At 40.4% G+C, this 13,474-nt stretch overlaps 1 protein-coding gene across 1 annotated transcript; it reads left to right on the top strand.

Moving 5' to 3' along the window:
- Window positions 1–14: 14 nt before the first annotated feature.
- On the top strand, window positions 15–11,234 carry LOC143299192 (alpha-galactosidase A-like). The gene is made up of 8 exons (XM_076612360.1): window positions 15–135; window positions 2,129–2,310; window positions 3,056–3,230; window positions 4,260–4,434; window positions 5,320–5,417; window positions 7,714–7,875; window positions 9,377–9,574; window positions 9,969–11,234. The coding sequence occupies exons 2-8, from the start codon at window positions 2,156–2,158 to the stop codon at window positions 10,227–10,229; spliced, it is 1,224 nt and encodes a 407-aa protein (XP_076468475.1). The 5' UTR covers window positions 15–135; window positions 2,129–2,155; the 3' UTR covers window positions 10,230–11,234.
- The last annotated feature ends 2,240 nt before the right edge of the window (window positions 11,235–13,474 follow it).

The following is a 13,474-nucleotide window of genomic DNA, read 5'->3' as shown; positions in this document are numbered from 1 at the left end:
TAACAATCATGTGACTTTCAATGAACTTCCGGCTGTCTGCTCCTGAAGTTCGTAACATGTTTCATTGTTAATCGACGTGGGAGTAGAGTTAAAACACCGCCCACGTTACCATCGACACACACGTAATAGGAAATTGTAAGTGCTTATGTTTTCGCCCACCTCTCTCTAATATTGCTGGGGTCAGCATTGTTCTGCCAGGAAATGTTCACCCTATTTTTCCTTCAGCCAGGTCTTCGTTCTTCTGTTGTGTAGCCACAATCAACACGCTGATTATTTTGCCACATATTGGGGGGGTTCCGCAAACCAGTTGCTTGAAAAAAAAGAAAGAAAAAGTTCTATGTGGATTGATTTTATACCTGTTTGGAAGACATCTTACAGGTAAACATTTACACATTCGCACTCTCCCTCCTGCCTACTAACTGGATCAGAGGGGACGAGAAGTGACAGGCAGGCATCCTATTGATGGCCCCTGGCACCCCCCGCCGCAGCGCCCTCCTTCCAGCACTCCCCCTACCCACTACTTACCTAAAAATTCACACTCACTCTCACTCGTTCGGCCCCAGGTCGTCTGTGTTCCCCCCTATTTTCGTTTTCTTGGTCTTTGTTCCATGGGTTTTTGTTCCCCCAGGTCTATATTTCCCAAGGTATAGGATCACTGTACGCTGACTACTATTGAAAACAACCCATAAGTGCTCACAAGACATTGTACGCCAAAGTTGAGGATGTCCAGAGCCACTAAGCTGTTGGCCTGCATCAAAGATAAACCATATAATGAAAGACTGACCTACCTGCAATTACCAAGCTTAGAGCACCGAAGGAAACGAGGTGACATGATTGATGTATACAAGTACCTACATGGTTTGTACGATACAGACAGACCTCGCCTTGAGCTAAACACCAGTCGGGACACCAGGGGGCACTCCCTGAAACTGGCCAAGGGTAGATGCAGGCTTGCAGTATGCAGCTGGTGCTTCTCCCAGAGAGTTGTGAAAACCTGGAACAGCCTACCTGAGGAAGTGGTCACAGCCCCATCAGTTAACAGTTTCAAAAGCAGGCTCAACACTTTTTGGAAAGGCAGTTCAACTGTCTACGTCTAGGATCCAGTTTGTTTCTGGTAGTTTGTAGGCATTATAATACCCACGCATGCCACAGTAACAGTAGGAGCATATGGACTGTGTAAAGGCCAGAAGGCCTAAACGCTGATTTTGTCAAGTTCAAGTTCAAGTATTATTTTGTCACGTCTGCAGTGTTGTGTTGTCTTGGCAGGTGTTTGACCTGTTCCTGACCACTGATAAACTCTGCTGACCACTAACACTACAGTGTTGAACTTGCATTACATTTTGACAGTCATGCGGTATGGGCGGCCAGGGTTTGACCATTTTGACCTGCTGAGCTGTTTTGGCCACCGCATGCAACTGCTGACCATGACTGAAAGCTTCACAGAAGTATTCAGATTGTGATTGTTGTCACATCTGCTATTTATTATTATGGCTTGGCACACTTTTGACAGCTTTCTGACCACTACCCCAAAATGCATATAATGATGAAACATACATGAGCCTGGGGGGGGGGGGGGGGGGGGGGGGGGGGGGGGGGGGGGGGGGGGGTTAGGGGGTTGGGGGGGGGGGGGATCTTAACAAAGACCTAGGTGAATTTAGACCTGGGGAAACATAGACCTGGGGAACTGAAAGCTGGGGGAAAATATTACACCATCTAATCTGTGTACAGAGCTGTATGCGCTTTACAAAAAAAATTTAAAAAACATACATAAAACAAACACATGTGCTCAAGTTTGGTATGCTAGGTGTGTGGAACTCTGTAAGTGTGTGTGAGCTCATGCATATTTCTTTCTTTCATTTCATTTTTTCATGTTTTTCTACTTGTGTGATATTACATATGGGTCTCAACATTTTAAAATTTTTCTTCATAAGATATGTTGTAATATGTTTTATAAGACACTATCAATTATGATAGAAAGTTTCATAACTATACCACTTATTGCAAAACTTGCTCCTAATGCTTATGCACCTCTGACAGAGAGAGAGAGAGAGAGAGAGAGAGAGAGAGAGAGAGAGCACCCACTTCCCTCCAAACTGAATGACTTGTTTTCTGCTTGTTTGTTTTCCAGATCCTTGACTGAGAGAGTAAATGAACAATGCTGCTGCTGGTTGTGTCTGTTGTGAGCGGTCTCCTCGCAAGTACTTTGGCACTCAACAATGGATTGGCCTTGACCCCACCAATGGGTTGGTTGTCCTGGGAACGCTTCCGGTGTGAAACAGACTGCAAGACCTACCCTGACAGTTGTGTTGAGTATGTTGAAGTAACACAGCAGAACATATGCATGAATGTGTGTGTGTATGTGTGTGTGCGTGTGTGTGTGTGTCTGTGTGTGTGTGTGTGTCTGTGTGTGTGTGTGAACTGTGTGTGTGCGTGTGTGCATGCATGTTTATTTTTTAGCTGTCTCACTTTACATACCAGCCCAGTGGCATTACCTACATGCCACTGATCTCATTTTCCAGGCTTATGCATATCCACACCAACACTGATTCGGTTGCAGTCCCAGTACCAGCAATCCACAATAGCTATCAGTGTCAAGTGGTTGTGAGGTCACACACCCAAAGAGACCCAGCATTGTTGCTGTTCACTTTAGTGGTGTTCACTATTTCCTGTTCTGATTCAACAAGCAGAAATCACATACTAAGCCCTCTGTTGACAACAGTAATTGCTGAGTGGCATAGTTAGATCACATGAACTTCAATCTGAAAACCACTGGCCTGGCACCACACCCTTTCTCATTAATCCATTCAACCCTGGGGATGTCACAGCCTCAGCAGGCTTCCAGCCATGTTAATGCAGAAAAAGCATAGAAAACATACTATTTTTCCTCCAAATTACATGTGGACACATTTGGAAATACTGTAACAGTTAGTTCCCTTTCTTTGTATGTGTATAAAAGTGAAAACCATTTTAATGAGCCGAGTTTTGATGTCAGCAGAGCAATCTTTGGGTTCAGGGCTCAATCAGTTAAGAGACGAAACAACATTGTATGTTTCAGTGAAAATCTGTACATGGCAATGGCAGACAGGATGGTGTCAGATGGCTACAAAGATGCAGGGTATGAGTATGTCCACATTGATGACTGTTGGGCTGCCCCAGAACGTGACAGCAAAGGAAGGCTGCAGGCAAATCCTGATCGCTTTCCCCATGGAATCAAAGCCCTGGCAGACTATGTAAGTTTGCATATGATTCTTGTGCAGCATAGCCTCATATGTATCCATAAGTGGGAGTCATGGCCATAATTCCATTTTTCTACGAATGTTCATGAATGCAGCTGCTATCTTCTGAAAAAGGAAGGTGGTTTGAATACCACCTGTCTGCTTGTATGTTGACCTTGGAGATCAGAAACCTCAACTTTTAGCAATGTCTTTCAGTGTGTACCTGCAAAGCGTCTTTTGTAAACATTATTAAGAAGAGTCATTTGTGAATACTTTATCATGTTCCCGTCATTTGTAATGATAATAATGTTGTTGTAAGGTTTGTTCCTGAGAGAACACTGGTTGGTCTTTAAAACACTTTATTCTATTCAACTATAATCTACAGCACAGAAAGGTCTACACACAATGAGAGTCAAAGTGGAAGTGCCGTGAGCAGTCTACACACAATGAGAGTCAAAGTGGAAGTGCCATGAGCAGTCTACACACAATGAGAGTCAAAGTGGAAGTGCCATGAGCAGTCTACACACAATGAGAGTCAAAGTGGAAGTGCCATGAGCAGTCTACACACAATGAGAGTCAAAGTGGAAGTGCCGTGAGCAGTCTACACACAATGAGAGTCAAAGTGGAAGTGCCATGAGCAGTCTACACACAATGAGAGTCAAAGTGGAAGTGCCGTGAGCAGTCTACACACAATGAGAGTCAAAGTGGAAGTGCCATGAGCAGTCTACACACAGTGAGAGTCAAAGTGGAAGTGCCGTGAGCAGTCTACACACAATGAGAGTCAAAGTGGAAGTGCCATGAGCAGTCTACACACAGTGAGAGTCAAAGTGGAAGTGCCATGAGCAGTCAAAGCATGCAGAGAAGCAGCAGAGATACAGAGGCAAAGAGGCGTGGGAATTGGATGGTTGTTGGCATTCCTTAACTGGTGGTGCCAGAGTTATTTTTAAGGCTGCTGCAATAGCTGTGGTGTCCACATTCCATAGATAAAACTAGATCACCATACTGTGTATCTTAACTGTATACTTGTGTTGATATAACTGCCAGGTGCATGAACGAGGGCTGAAGCTAGGAATCTACACAGACATTGGTTATGCCACATGTGAAAGCCTGCCAGGCTCAGAATTCTACCTACAGACTGACGCCTACACGTTTGCTGAGTGGGGAGTGGACTTGGTCAAAACGGATGGCTGCAAAGCCAACCCCAAAGACATGGATACCTGTAAGTGAAGGGAAAAGGTGCTGTCTGAAAGATCATTTTATTACATATATATTTACCATGACCCACTTGTTTGGACTCTGGCAGGGGTCTGATTCCTGTCCTTTGCAAATATTACTCTGTTCAAGTGGAGAAATCAAAAGTACTGGTGGCTAGTTGCCTTCTTTGATGACATTGCCTAGCTTCTGTTTACATATACAGTGCCATCTTTTCTGGCAGCCATCTTCAGTTCCTTCAGCATGTGCATCAAGTAGTTATTTTTTTCTGTGTATTTCCTGTCTGTCACACCATTGTTTGATCGTATATAGACGCATACTTTTGTGTTTTTTATCATTATTGAAGTGCAGAGATCGCTATGATGGCAGAGATTTAAAACCTTTGCCTGTTTATGGATTAAACACTGATGTAAGCAGACATTTATACAAACATACAGACATGCATGCAGCCAGGTATACATGCATGCAGACATATGCATGCACACAGACAAGTCCATTGAACAGACAGAAACATTAGAAATGATGCAGATAAAGGGGATGCTCAAAGCATGGTACATGCACTGCATATATGCTCCATGACATAAGATATTAATATTTATAGAAGAGAGAGAGGATTTAAGTTTAAACAATATCCTTTTATTTCTGAGAAAAGAGTGAATGAAATTTGTGGCATTTGGACAGGTTCTTCTCTATGTAGGTAAACATTTTTGTCTGATTTTGTCAAAAACATGGGCCTGCAGACAAATAGTGAAACTCATCAGCACCACAAACAAATAGTGAAACTCATCAGTAATGTCATGTGTGGAACATGAAGCACAAATTCTTTAATTTCAGGGTAAATTGTGGGAATGGTGTTCACGTTTGTTTACCGGCATTGCGTTACTGGTTTCAGCATACCCGGTGTTTGGATTTTACCTGAACCAGACTGGACGACCCATTGTGTACTGCTGCAGCTGGGCTGGTGCCCAGGTTGTCATCTACCACATGCAGGTAGTGGACCTGTGTGAAGACAGTGGGAGCTGGATGGGTTGTGTTCTAGTTGATTATGTTTTACTACATTCTGTTGTTAATGATGATAATGATATGCATTTATCGGTTGCTTACCATGTGGTTTTAAGCACATTTAAGAATGCAAATGGTATGAACTTCTTTTCTTCTGCGTTCACTCGTATGCACACGAGTGGGCTTTTACGTGTATCACCGTTTTTACCCCGCCATGTAGGCAGCCATACTCCGTTTTCAGGGGTGCGCATGCTGGGTATGTTCTTGTTTCCATAACTCACCGAACGCTGACATGGATTACAGGATCTTTAACGTGCATATTTGATCTTCTGCTTGCATATACACACGAAGGGGGTTCAGGCACTAGCAGGTCTGCACATATGTAGACCTGGGAGATCGTAAAAATCTCCACCCTTTACCCACAAGGCGGCGTCACCATGATTTGAACCCGGGACCCTCAGATTGAAAGGCCAACGCTTTAACCACTCGGCTATTGCGCCCGTAAAATGGTATGAACAAGTGTAGGGATTGTTTTGTAATTTGTTTTTTTTAATTTCTATTTTTTCTATTTTCCCATCTCTTTTGTCTTCTTTTATATTAACTTCTTGTCTTTTCTTTTCTCTCTTCTTTCTTCTCCTCTTCTTTTCTTTTCTCTTCCCTTTCCCTTTCAGCTGACTGTCGTCATTTCTCACATTTGAGTGAGTAGTATTAGCTTAATTTTTATCAGTATGGAAGACTCTCTTGTAGCGTGCAGACAATGAATGCGCTTAAATTTGGAGGCGGGATAAGGTTCAAACACTTACTTCTGAAATCACGTTGCAACTGAGTCAGTACAATTACCAAATCATGATAGCATAATTATTTGTAAACAAAGGTATAGAAACTAGGTTTCAGTTTGTCAAGAAGGCATCACTGTGTTCAGACAAATCCATACACACAACACCACATCTGCTAGGCAGGTGCCTGACAGCAGTGTAACCCAGTGCGCTTGTCAGGTCTTTTGTGCGCACTTGTATATTTGTGTACCAGAGTGGATTTCTTTTACAGAATTTTGCAAGAGGACAACACTTTTGTTGCCTTGGGTTCTTTTTCAGTGTGCCAAGTGTGTGCTGCACATAGGGCTTCAGTTTGTCATCTCATCTGAATGACTAGATGCTCAGTTTGATTTTCCAGTCAAACTTGGGAGAGAGGGTGAAAGATAAAATTGAACCCAGACCCTCAAAAACACTGTATTGGCAGGTGAGTGTCTGAACCATTCTGCTACCTTGCTCCTTAACAGCAGCCAACTCCTACTACAGAAATAATGCATTGCACTCTCTGGACTATAAGTTATTGGGACCTGCCAGTCTTAAATGTTACCATCAGCAAACCTCAGTACCTCCAGATGTATCTAGATGTTTACATTGCCTGTTCAGGGGATGCTGTAAGAAACCACATCCATCCTTTGGTCAGTAAATCCCATTGCCTTCAACTGTAAAACTACGCCAACTGACACATTCTGATAGTATCAGTATCAGTATCAGTAGCTTAAGGAGGCGTTCACTGCATACGGACAAATCCATATATGCTACACCACGTAACCCAATGTGCTTAGTCGGGCCTTGAGAAGAAAAAAAAAAAGGAAAAAAAAAATTAAAAATAAAAATAAAATTTTAAAAAAAGTAAAAAAATAAATTAATTAAAAAATAAATAAATAAAATAAATAAAATAAAATAAATAAATTCTGATAAATAGGTCAAAGTGACCCCAACTGGATCATAACAACATCGACCCGGTCAGGACCTTTTTTCCTTTGAACTTGGTTTGGGTCTCTGTGAGTTGTACCTAACAATCATGAGATTGTGTGTGTGTGTGTGTGTGTGTGTGTGTGTGTGTGTATGTCTGTCAATCTCTGTGTGTGTGTGTGTGTGTGTGTGTGTGTGTCTGTATGTGCATTAAAGAACAGGGAGGAGGAAGGGAAAGAGAGAGAGAGAGAGCGAGAGAGAGAGAGAGAGAGGACAGGCTTTTCTGGAATAATGTCTGAAGATTGACAAGATGATAGATATACCAGGACAAACACAAGTCAGTGTACACTTTCTGAGATGTTGTTTTTTTTAACCATGCTAACATCATCTCATGCCAATGATTGAAAGAGTGGCTTGAAATTATTAAAAAGGTTGAACATGCAGCAAAATTTAAGATATGTTTCTGTGTGTGTGTGTGTGTGTGTGTGTGTGTGTGTGTGTGTGTGTTATTGAACATCCCTCTCTCATTTGATTTATTTATTTATTTTCTCATCCAACAGCCAAACTATACCAGCATACGGGAACATTGTAACGTTTGGCGTAACTACCTGGACGTACAAGACAGCTGGGAGAATGTCAAGGGCATCCTCAAGTTTTACGGAGCAAACAAACAGAACTTTGCAAGTTTCTCTGGTCCTGGTGGATTTTCTGATCCAGACCAGGTTTGTGATATTAAACGCTATATTTGTTGTTCTGTTTTTTGTTCCAAATTTTCTCTGCATGTGATGAAAAGACCTCCCCATTCCTGTCAGTGATCTTTCCCTTGTGAGTGCAATTCAACCAATTGCATGTCACCATATTACTGCCAAGTAAAATGGCTTGAATTTCTGGTCTTGCTTAGAGAGCAATTCACAAGAAGGCTTGCACGTGGCAGAAGAAAATAAGAGGCAACCAACGTTGTTGTTTTGATCAGTGCAGTTCTGACCAGCATTATCCTGAAAGAAATGATGGCGTTACTTTCTTTCCGTTTCCAAAGCCCAAATCAGGGCTAGAAGACAGTAAAATGTGGATAAAAGCATGTGGCTGACCCCACAGTCAGCTGAATCCAGACATCATTTTCTCTTTGCTTGCCAGGCAGAGGAGTGGAGCTTTAGTAGTGCTTCAAGTGAAGGGGTCTATTCTCCAAATCAGACAAAAGTCTGCTCAGTTGGTGACTTCCATTTCTTCAAGGGCATGTTCAAACATTGGTTCTGTTGCCAGTAATGTGTAGTGAAACAAAGTTTGTCTGTTATATATATATTGTTGTTTTACCTTTTTAAAAAAAAAGATGTTGGCATGGTGTTTTCATAATACTAATAATGAAAGTAGTAATCAAAAAATGGTAATAATAATAATGATAATACCAGTGATAATGTAATAATGCTGATGACAATGATAACCATAACTGGCGTTTTTCACATTTGATTTGGGTCATTCCATTCAATTATTTCATGAAGTTTATTTTCTTTGGGAGAGGGTTAGAGAGGAATTATTTTATAAAATAGATCACTCCATCAGTAAATATGTCAGTCATTCAACCTAAAGCAAAGAATGTTTTCAGTAAACCAGTAGAAACCAGAACATAAATTTATATATAGTTTAGATGGTATTGTATATTCCTATAGTTTTCTTCCATTTCTTTAGGGGGAAAATTATGAGTTGGAAAAACAGAATGGTGATAAACAGAATGTTGTTTTTGATCATTTGTTTTCAGTATGAACTGGTAAATGAAACTGTGGCAGAGAGATTGTTGTTGTTGTTATTCATGGGCTATGTATCCCAAGTTGACTTGTATGTATGAAATCTTTTTAACATGAATGACCATTTTTATCCATGCCATTTATGCAGTTATACTCCGTTATGATGAATGATTTTCTATGTTTTTGATGCAATGACAGACAGTGTGATATTTTAACCCAAAGACACTGCTTTTCAAGCAGTCTCTACATGATTAAGGCAATACATGATAACATCCCAGAACTGTATTCCTTTGATCCACATCTGTTTCTTCCTTGCATGTTTGTGTGTGCATGAGTATGTTTGTGAATGTGCATGTGTGGGTTTGTGTGTAGATGTTTCTCTGTGTGCTGTGTGTGACTGACATGTTAATAAAAGTGCATAAAGAGGTTTAAATATACAGTTGTTATTCCTCTTCTTACTGTTGTTATTATCGATTGTGAACAGTTGTTGATGGGTGACTATGGGTTGAGCCGCTACCAGCAGAAGGCCCAGTTTGGCATGTGGGCCATGCTTGCTTCTCCCTTGTTCATGTCCGTTGACCTTCGAACCATCACCCCAGAGGCCAAGGCCATCCTGCTGAACAGACATGTCATTGCCATCAACCAGGACCCTCTGGGTGCACAGGGCATTATGCTGTATGGGGTGAGTTCCAGTCTTTTTGTCATTGGCTGTTGTTTCTTTGTTGTTGGCGGTGTTGTTGTTGCTTAGTCTCTGTTTACTGCATTAATGAAATTCATTGTTATCTTGTCAAGTCAACAAACATGGAGGAGGTAAGAAGTGAGAATGTGTGTGTGTGTGTGTGTGTGTGTGTGTGTGCGTGCATGCATTTATGTGTGTGTGCATACACGTGTGTATGTGTGAATGGATGTCATTGTGTTGATCTTTGTGATCTTTGGAACAAAACTACAACACGACAAAGTACATTTGTGTGCATTCACAAACGCATGCTCTGTCACAGACAAAACATACTGAAGATTGTTTTTTCACCATGAATACTTCAGTCTTGACTAAAACTGCTAAACTTCTTCTATTTTAGCTGGTCGACTCCATCTCAGTGTGGCTGAAGCCTTTAACACCCAGTGGCAGCTACGCCATCGCCTTTTTGAATGAGGATGACCAGGGGCGGCCCATGCCCTTCAGTATCCACCTAGCTGACATAGGACTGACCAGCACTAATGGTTACAATGTGACCGATGTCTTTGATAATCTTAACATGGGTCAGTACAAACCCACGTCAAGCTTGGACGTTTTGGTTGATCCAACCAGTATTGTTATCCTCAAAGCTGTACCATTGTAAAAGAAAAGGAAAAGAATAGTAAATAGCTGGATGAATGATTATTAAGGTTATGATTCCTTTGTTATTTTATGGCAACATTACTTACTATTTTTTTGTGAATGATGATTGGCATGACCCTTTGTGCATTCTTAGTCCTAACTTGTCATTCAGTGTGTGAACAAGTGTACATGTCTGTGTGTACCATATTGAACAAAGCCACAGTACTATATAGTACATATGTTATTGACATATTCTTAATTATTTGTGTGTTTGCTGTTGAATGGCAAAACGTTTTTGTGTGAAGCTCTTGCTTTTTTACAAGACAAAAAACCCACTTTACCTGCTTAATATGGAAATTTCTTGTTACAAGCTTTTTGTCTCCACTTCAGACCTCTAATGAGGCAAACCGAGTGATATCAATGCATTTGGTAGCTGGACTTACTTTTTACATCACATGATGTAAGTGTGTGTTGTAGCAACAAGCTACCATGTGCATGCACACACTCTGCAGGTAATGATTTTTCAGATCCTGCAAGCAGAGAATGAAATTATGTGCAAAAGCCGACTTGGTTTTAAATTCAGGTTGTGGCTGATGAATGCAAAATAAAATCTATTTTCTTATATTCAACACCTTCAGCCTTTTTTATTTTATTTTATTTTATTTATTTATTTTTTTTTTACTGTATCAGTGGTATGATTGTCAGAGAAATATGATAACTGTTTTGTTTGAGACTGTTCTTTAATGAAACAGACAGTTGTCTCAGGGAATTGGTGTTTTACATTTGACATTCCATTTTACCCATAGTATCTCTTATGAAAGCGACATATTGCTGTAATTAATTGTTTTGATTTAAAATAATATTTTTTGATGTTTACAATGTTCAGGTATATTACATGTTAATCAAAATGATATTCAGATTGTCTTTTTTATCATTGTTGTTCAGTTGACTGTTGACTGCTAAAAAATAAATGAGCAAATGTTCAGGGTTTTTTTCTTTTCTTTCTGTTGCTGTTGGTTTCTTGCACACTTCCAGAGTGTCATGCACATTTGTATTCATACCTGCATGTACACACACTCACACATGCACACAGACACACTCAAGCAATCACACACACACACACACACACACACACATGCATGCAGACACACGCACTTTTTTTTATTTGTGTTATTCTTTTTGTCACAACAGATATTTCTGTGTGAAATTCAGGCTGCTCTCCGAAGCCCAGGGAGAGGGTGTTGCTACACTGACAGCAACCCTTTTGTTGCTGTGGGTTCTTTTACTTGCACTAAATGGATGCTACACGTGGGACATCAGGTTATCGTCTCATTCAAATGACTAGTGTCCAGACCACCACTCAAGGTCTAGTGGAGGAGGAGAAAATGCTAGCGAATATCAGGTATTTTAGATTTTAGTGGTATATGTTGAAGTGGAGTTTTTTTTTTGGGGGGGGTGTTGTTGGGTTTTTTACCCTTTTTTTTTTTTTTTACCATACATGGATAAGGTAAACACCTCTTGCAGGTGTTGACTTTTGTTTTCTTTTCCACAGATCAGTACAAAATAGTTATTATTCTGCTTGTGGTCAAATAATGCACATTTTTTTGTGGAAACTGAGGGGAAGCTAAATACTTGATGGAGCTGTTCACATTTTTGTTTTGCCAGGGTTGACAAGCCTGATTAATCACGGGGCAAAAGGATCTTTTCTTAAGGAGGACCAAGAGAGAAGCTAAAGCGTGTTGAGCCTTTCTTTTGTTTATTCAACTTCCACAAAATCAAGCAGTTTTCATCAGTATTCACCTGCAAATGTGTGCACAAACATGCACACACACACACACACACACACACACACACACACAATCAGCACAAGTTCAGGAAGCACTTTAGTCAATATGACTGCAGGCAGAACAAAAGAAGCTCAAGTACAACTATGTTTTGAGAGACCTTTTAGACTCAGCTGAAGAATCATGATGACTGAGGAGGGCGGGTTGTTCCACACTATTTGGTCCAAGATAGGAGAAAACGGCTCTCACCTGAATTGATATTGTAAAGATCTGGGAGCAAAGATTGAAAGTAAATCACAGAGATACGTGGGTGCAATATGGCTTATGACATTACAGTACACTATACACAAGACATAAATGGAATCTCAGACAATGAAGGCTTGTCAGGTGCAATGGAAATATCATAAGGAAAAGAATAATCTAGTCTAAAAATATTGCAGACAGCTGTTTGTGATGTTACCAGACTGCAAGATAACTTCAGACTCGTTCCTTCACTCTGCACTGGAACGGAGGCTGGGCACCTGTCCATTATTGGATATTGTAAACTGTTTTGTATTCTGATGAATGGATTTCTAATGATGCTGTCCTGGAATGGAAAGTGATACCATTACTTGTTCATTGATGGTGAGCATGGTTCTTGAAGTGCCGTGTTCATCTTCCTGGAAATCACCAGACGTTAGATAAAACTCTGTGTCATAGAATGCAAGTTCCAAATGAGATCTACAGTTTTAACTTGTTACTGCTTTGAAACTGCATTTTAAAATGAAATCTGAATGATTACTGTGTCTCGTTTAACTATTTCAAATGTTTCAGGTCTTTCTTTGAAGTGATCTATTTTGTTCTTAGTGCCTTTCAAAAATACCCAGTGATCACACACTTACTTTATGTGTGTACAAAGGTGCTCTGTGATTTTATGGTTTGCTGCATATGAAAGGCATTATTTGGATTTCAGCTGAAAGTAAAAGACAGTTTATGAATTGTGGCTGTGTATAAAAGGCAGGTGTGGTTTTTTTTTTTTTTTTTTTTTTAATGGACTGTTAATGAAAGGCAGTTCATGGATTGCTGTTGAAAGGTAGAGATTGTTGCTGAATATGAAAAGACAGTTTATGGATTGTTGGTGAAACAGTTAATGGATGGTTGCTGTGTATGAAAGTTTATTATTCGTGAAATTGCAAGCAGTTTACAGATTGTTGCTGAAAGTGTGAGGCATATTCTGAATTGTTGCTGTATATGAAAGGCAAATTTATGAATTGTTGCTGAAAGTGAAAGGCAGTATTCAAATTGTTGCTGAAAGTGAAAGGCGTTGTATGGATTGTTGCTGAAAGTGAAAGGCATTTTATGGATGATTGCTGAAAGTGAAATGCAGTTCTGGATGTTGCTTTCAGTTGTCTGTCAGCAAGCTGCTGGAAAGTATAACAAAGCAACAGTGACTTGATGATATGTACCCTTTGTTAACAAAGTGTGAGTACACAACCTAGAGAGC

Source organism: Babylonia areolata, chromosome 24 (genome assembly GCF_041734735.1).
Source record: "Babylonia areolata isolate BAREFJ2019XMU chromosome 24, ASM4173473v1, whole genome shotgun sequence".
Taxonomy (NCBI): domain Eukaryota; kingdom Metazoa; phylum Mollusca; class Gastropoda; order Neogastropoda; family Buccinidae; genus Babylonia; species Babylonia areolata.
Note: the sequence above shows the minus strand (reverse complement) of the source record. Positions and strands in the feature narration are given on the sequence as shown.

Coding starts and splice junctions, on each gene's coding strand:
- LOC143299192 (XM_076612360.1), top strand. CDS start 2,156: ATGCTGCTGCTGGTTGTGTCTGTTGTGAGCGGTCTCCTCGCAAGTACT. Junction 2,311..3,055: donor TACCCTGACAGTTGTGTTGA/GTATGTTGAAGT, acceptor TGTATGTTTCAG/TGAAAATCTGTACATGGCAA. Junction 3,231..4,259: donor TCAAAGCCCTGGCAGACTAT/GTAAGTTTGCAT, acceptor TATAACTGCCAG/GTGCATGAACGAGGGCTGAA.